The sequence below is a fragment of the Mchenga conophoros genome, linkage group LG11 (genome assembly GCF_057382185.1).
Source record: "Mchenga conophoros isolate Kocher_MC1m ecotype Shallow Benthic linkage group LG11, M_conophoros_male_GT1.1, whole genome shotgun sequence".
In the NCBI taxonomy this organism is placed as follows: domain Eukaryota; kingdom Metazoa; phylum Chordata; class Actinopteri; order Cichliformes; family Cichlidae; genus Mchenga; species Mchenga conophoros.
The window spans coordinates 36586541-36592656 of NC_140536.1; the positions used below are offsets into that span (position 1 = coordinate 36586541).

The 6116-nt window shown below is 41.5% G+C and overlaps 1 protein-coding gene across 2 annotated transcripts; it reads left to right on the plus strand.

Annotated features, from left to right (window-relative positions):
- The first annotated feature begins 132 nt into the window (after positions 1–132).
- On the plus strand, positions 133–5047 carry zp3d.2 (zona pellucida glycoprotein 3d tandem duplicate 2). Of its 2 annotated transcripts, none has more exons than XM_085292727.1 (8): positions 133–737; positions 2270–2385; positions 2495–2598; positions 3492–3666; positions 3751–3856; positions 4343–4431; positions 4516–4589; positions 4692–5047. In XM_085292727.1, the coding sequence occupies exons 1-8, from the start codon at positions 177–179 to the stop codon at positions 5027–5029; spliced, it is 1563 nt and encodes a 520-aa protein (XP_085148853.1). In that variant the 5' UTR covers positions 133–176; the 3' UTR covers positions 5030–5047. The 2 variants fall into 2 exon arrangements, with proteins under 2 accessions (XP_085148853.1, XP_085148854.1); XM_085292728.1 differs by having other exon boundaries at positions 4346–4431.
- The last annotated feature ends 1069 nt before the right edge of the window (positions 5048–6116 follow it).

The following is a 6116-nucleotide window of genomic DNA, read 5'->3' on the forward strand; positions in this document are numbered from 1 at the left end:
AATCTTTCATAGTATGAGAGATTGCGCGTTTTAATTAACTATGAAAAAGCAGCTGATTCTGGGGGAGGTCAGGTGATCCTCCTGGAAAACATCAAAACGTTGTTTTTACTTCAAACAGCCGGTGAGTGGCGCCCTTTGCTGTCCATCTGCGCCAGGTGTTGTTAATTTACCTCCACATGAGGAGAGCATCATCAGCCGTGACAGCCAACCTTCCGCCCTTTCGGACACTTTGTTGTATGTCACTGGGATTTCCGGGCATGCTTTACCTACCTTTCCTTCTCTTGCTGCCCGTGTTTGCGTCCACTGAAGCGGGGACAGCGGCCCCTCGGCCTTCGGAGCAGACAGCGCAGGTGATGAGAAAAGTTCCCCGGAGAGAAACGCCGACTCTCCTTTCGCCGCCGTACCTCCACCTCCCGGTGTTTCTGGACTCTCAAGTGCCGCTGGTGGATAAGGAGTACTTCTCTCCGCTCAGGGGCACGGGAGTGGAGCCTCTGCCCGAGCGCGTCCGGGACATCCTGCTCCCTATTCCGCCCAAATCCACTCCGCCCAGCGTCTCGGATGTTTCCGTGAAGACTAAGTGTAAGCGGACAAAGATGCAAGTCCAGGTGGAGAGGAGCCTTCTGGGAACGGGTGAAGCCCGGTCTCAGCTCAAGCTGGGCACGTGCACAGCCAGCAAATCCACGAGGGATTACTTTTATTTTGAGTATGGCCTCGGTATGTGTGGAACCAAGCGCACGGTAAGTCTCAGGCAAGAAAGGACCCCAGAGAATTAAAAACGGAATTATACTGATTTTCTGTTCTTGTCCGAGATGATTAACCAGTTAAAAAAGACAGCTTTGTTTTGCGTCTTTACTGGGTTACAGTGGACACAGAACTGTTACACCAATGACGACATCTAAAACGGTGAACATGTCAGTTATATGCCAGGCTTTGCTCCAGTAGGTTAAACTGGGCCTGGTACTACTTATTTCTTGGACTCACTAGAGTAGCTTTGCTTGATTTGTTTAATTTTACCGATTACCGGGCCTACAGCCCCAAGTTCACCCTCTGTCTGGAGCAAGATGCCTCACCTCACTTTAAAAAAAGCTTGCTTCTGATTGGTTCCCCCTGGCAAATGTAGGCTTGATCAGGAGGCGATTGGTTTTCTGTACTCACTGCCAGAGGAACTAACTTTATGACGTCACACCGAGCCAAGAGTCGGGGGGAAACTGTTAAACTGGACCTTTGGCTCACAGGGGTTACTGTTACACACACACACACACACACACACACACACACACACAGACAGAAAATATGAAAAAGAAAAATTATAGATGAGCTATAAATATGTCCATCTTTGGAGTTGCATACAGAAGCATCCATTATACTATTTCAACAATATCTGACTTTTTCTTGGCACAGCACAGGCAGGGTAAAATTATTTTTTTAGTTCAGAGCAGGAATTTTGTGCTGCTGTTTAAGCGTATTCATCTTTAATAAGATCACAAAATGGGGAAAAAATACTGGAAGAGATTGTTGTTGTTTTTTTTACAAGAACCATGCAGAACAGAATCTGCCAAAAGTCCAACTTAAACAAGTGACTTATTAATCAATAAACCTGCCTTTAAATAAAACACAAAATGCTAAATATGTAGCGCAAAACAAGTCACAATGAATGCAAATTTATTAACAGAACATAAGGACACATATTTACTGAGAGCTGGAGGACAAGTCTTTGCCCCCCTGTTCCTAGCTTCAATGACCGGTCTGTATATGCACTTATTTCTGTCACACAAATTAATCAAAGTATTGCACTATTCATCTGATTGCATAGAGAAATCTTCTGTGCTGGAAAGATGTGGACATATTTATATATTTATACCCTCGTTTGTCCACTAAGGGGCTCTGTAGTAGGACACCACAGTCAGATAAACCTTTTTGAGTGTTTGGAGTTTTGGTCAGGTGACACAAAACACCCGATGATGTCAGCATTACTGTAAGATTTCATATTCCTATTGAACAAATAAGAAAACAATAGATATATTTCAATAAAAGTAGTTTAAATGTATGTTTCCATAACATTTTCATGTACTGCAGTAATTTATATTTGAATTTTAGTTTTTTGACTAAATCTTCAGTCATAAGATTAGGATTACATGTTGAGTAAGATTATGTCTACACCTGCTGTGATTCACTGTTGGCATTCAGCTCACTGCTGAGCCATAAAAGCCTGTCTCATAACTGTAGACAAAGTTTTATTTAAATGTTAATATAAAAATTCTGGTTGCAGATCATTGATAACCAGGTTGTCTATTCAAACACACTTCGTTACGACCCACCGAGACTCAAAGGACCAATCAGGCGAGCGGTGCCCTTCAACCTACCTGTGTCATGTTATTTTAACAGGTGAGCTTAAAAGATTAAATTGAGGACAGGCAGAAACTTATTCATAACACACAAACTGTTTATTAATGCTGTTTTTCCTTTTTTTTTTTTAATGCTAACAACCTTTTAGGTACCAATACACCTACAAAATTGGCTACATACCAAAGGTGCCCATACGCAGGCTCTTCAAACGAGTAAAGAACGGAGCTAAATTCAGTCTGACGCCACGAAACGGTAAACCTACAGAAATGTGTGCAGTTATTAAACCCCGGTGGATTTCTGAGGTTCTTGGTGGTCTTTGTTTATCAAATTAAATTAATTTTTGATAAACATTTTTCAATATCATTCAGAAGCAAGACCTTGATGTTAATGTGACAAATGCAAAGCTTGCAACTCTGTGCAGGTGCTAGAAACAGATTAATGTCAAAATCACTCGTGTGGTTTTGCTGAGTCACTGTTTCTTTAAGCACAGTATCCTAGTACACTCCTCCACACTAATCATGAGTCTTTGGATCCAGGAGGACATTTATATCTGGAATAATGATGTATTTTATTTAGATTACCAAACATTTAATTATTTCAATTTGATGTGTTTATGAAGATCACAAGTTAAATGTCCAGTTTTGTTGTATTTCATAAAGATAAAAAATCCTCCCTATAGTGATTGAATCCAGATCTGAATAGAAACATTAATTTCTTAAGTTGGTGCCACATTTCATCCAGATGTGTTCATAACTATTTGAGTCATGCTGCTAACAAACAAACTGCTTGGTGACGTCACCCTCATAAATATGTTGATGCTTTATGAGCTAAGATATCCAGGGAACACAAGGTTTTAATCATGTAGCAAGCTGACTTCAGAGATTCATTCTTTGCTACTAATATTTTGTTTTTGGCACCAACTTTACTCCTAACTGACACGTCAAGGATTTTGCAGATTGTCTGGAAAATACTTTGTCCAGTAGATATTCCGTCGATATTCAGGTGAATTTTTGCAGTTTGAGCACTTTGCAAAGCTGCTTTCACACAACTGCTATCAAAATGATTTGTTTTTAAAGTGTGAGTGAGCTTTGCAGGTGCTTTTCCTGTCGCTTTACTGCTAATTTACTGTCCTATTTTCCTTTTAGCGAAATGGGAAAGGCTGTCCCCATCAGATCAGTACGTGCTCGGAAAGCCCATGTACTTTCAGGCCGAGGCCCTGCCCATGTCCCACGATGAGAGACTGTACATCCACTCGTGTTATGCCACTCCAGAGAAGTCCCACACATTCACGCTTAGATTCCCTGTTGTGAGAAACTTTGGGTAATGAATGTCACACGTCAAAAAAGCTGAAGCATTATTAAAAAAAATCATGCCATGGTCAGCTGTTTTCTCTTTCTGATAAAGATGTATGGTTGAAAGCAAAGGCGGGCGCTCCAGGTTCATCCCGTACAGAAACGATGCTGTGAGATTCTCTGTGGATGCGTTCCTGTTCAAGGGAATGATGGGCCAGGTCAGCCGAAGTGTCACCAGACTATAATGTGCTTCATATGTTCTTGTACTTTATTTTATCCCAAGTTCTTTGCCGTAAATCAGTGATGGCTTGCATGTGTACTGAGAAGTAAGTAGATCTCGACATGTGCCTTTACCCGCTTGATTTAAAAATTTGAGTAAAGCAGAAGTCTTATATTTAAAACAAGCAAAGAGCTTCTTTATGCAGGCGCATTGTTATAATTACTCCACATCTTTCGCTGTTAATTATTTGCTTCATGCAAATTAATTGTTTGCTAAGCCTGTGCATGTGTAACTGTAAAAATTCAGTGGTTTTGGATGGCTGACCCCTTTTTAAATTAAATTGGGTTAGATTTGGCCCCCATATTAAAAAAACAAACAAAAAAAAAAAACATTTTTGGGAATATCTGGGAGTCAGTGTGGTTTGACTGAATAAAGCGATTTAAAAGCTAATAGAGTAAACTTGCTTTTTCTGTATCTGCTGCAGCAGCTGTACATGCACTGCATCATGTCTGTGAGCAGTTCGGTGCCTACACCCACAGCCAAGTCCTGCAACTACGACACAAAGGCCAGAAGGTTAGATTTCCCCTGAAGCTCTTCTTAAAAACGCTGTGATATGATGATATTGAAAGCGTCTGTTGTCTTTGCTGCTTTGTGCAGATGGGCTGAGCTGTATGGATCAGACACAGTGTGCAGCTGCTGTGACTCCAACTGTAGCTCTTCAGCATCCAATGGTGAATCATCACTTAAACTTTTCTTTGTTTAAAAAAAAAAAAATTGTTTGCTTTCTGCTGGAATTAAATGATTGAATATTAAAACATTTTCAACTTTTCCAGAGACTCAAATAATCAGCAGTCGGCCGTGGACCATAGAACCTAAAGCGAAAGCCATCGGCTCCCTGAAGAGGAACACGATCTCCACCAAAACAACAGCGGCACCGGAGTCAGTCATGACTGAGTGGAGGTGGACGTCACAGCCGGTGGTGACAGCAGCGCTTCCGATGGATAAGGTGGAGAAAACGGTGAAGGATTTGGATTGGCCGTTTGGAGGTGGTGGAGTGATGTGGACTGAGGAGGAAGGTGAGGAAAAGCAGGGGAAGGGCTCTGCTTCTGTGGAGGAGGTGATCGCAGAACCCCGCCGGATATTTGAAGAAATATTTGATTTTGACAAATAAAGCTGGAGTTTGATCAGCGACGAGCTTCCTCCGGGTCTCTAATTTCAAACCAAATTAATTCCACTTATATTTTTGCAAAAATGTTTTCTGTGGTAAACAAGTTTGAGAAAGTTGTTGTTGATACTGAGCAAATTGATTACCTTTATTTGATTTGCATCACTAAATCTATAAACAATGACATAAAGATTATTGGAAATTCAATCTCATACTTACTGAGCGATGGGTGAGAAAGTGGACACCCCCATAGGTTCTATAGAAAATAAACTTCATTGTGAAGCTCCAGGTCTGCCATCTTGTCGTTTGTGAGGACCAGATGTGAGAACCAGATGTGTAGGTCAAAGCATGTCAGTGTGAATTTAATGTGCAGTGACTCAGTTTAGACATTTCTGTACTATCAATAATTATTTGGACTTCAATCACAGAGAGAAAGAAATGCAGGACTCACACTGGATCATCTCTCCAACAGTAAGAGAAGATATGAATGCAACTAATTTCAATTCAATGAGCATTTTGTCATCATTTCTATTTCTGTAAAAATTCAGGCGCTGGTAGTGAAGTGTTATTTTTCACCATGTTGTCATGCATAAGACGGCACGGCGAGAACTTGTGGGGCAGAGTGGTGCAGTGGTCAGCGCTGTCGCCTCGCATCAAGAAGCTTGTTGGTTTGAATCGAGCAGCCAGCTGCGCCCTTCTGTGTTTGCATGTTCTTCTTGTGTCTACATGGTTCTTCATGGTCATGCAGAGATCCTCCCACGGTACAAAAACAAGCAAAGGCATAGCCATCCTAAATTGGTTGAAGGTGTGATTGAATGACCACCCGTCTTGTGTGTGCCCCACTTCTCTCACCCTGTGACAGTTGGGATGGGCCCCTCTTACAGGGTGATAGAGTGGGTGGATGAATGGATGTTATAGTTTTCCCCGAGTCTTGTATACAGTTGGTCTTCTGTTTAGATCCCGAGGAGTTTAAAGCACTTCTACACTGACTGAACATCTCAGACCCAAAGGCTACATCCATCTTTCGTAAATGGCAAATCTGCATCCAGCTTCTTGTTAGCTTGTTTATTATGAATTAAAAGATTTGCTGTGC

Bases quoted from the DNA above. Each gene is read 5' to 3' on its own strand.
- zp3d.2 (XM_085292727.1), top strand. From the start codon at position 177: ATGAGGAGAGCATCATCAGCCGTGACAGCCAACCTTCCGCCCTTTCGG. The intron at 3,667-3,750 runs GTAATGAATGTC...TTTCTGATAAAG, and splicing joins CCTGTTGTGAGAAACTTTGG to ATGTATGGTTGAAAGCAAAG. The intron at 4,590-4,691 runs GTGAATCATCAC...CAACTTTTCCAG, and splicing joins TAGCTCTTCAGCATCCAATG to AGACTCAAATAATCAGCAGT.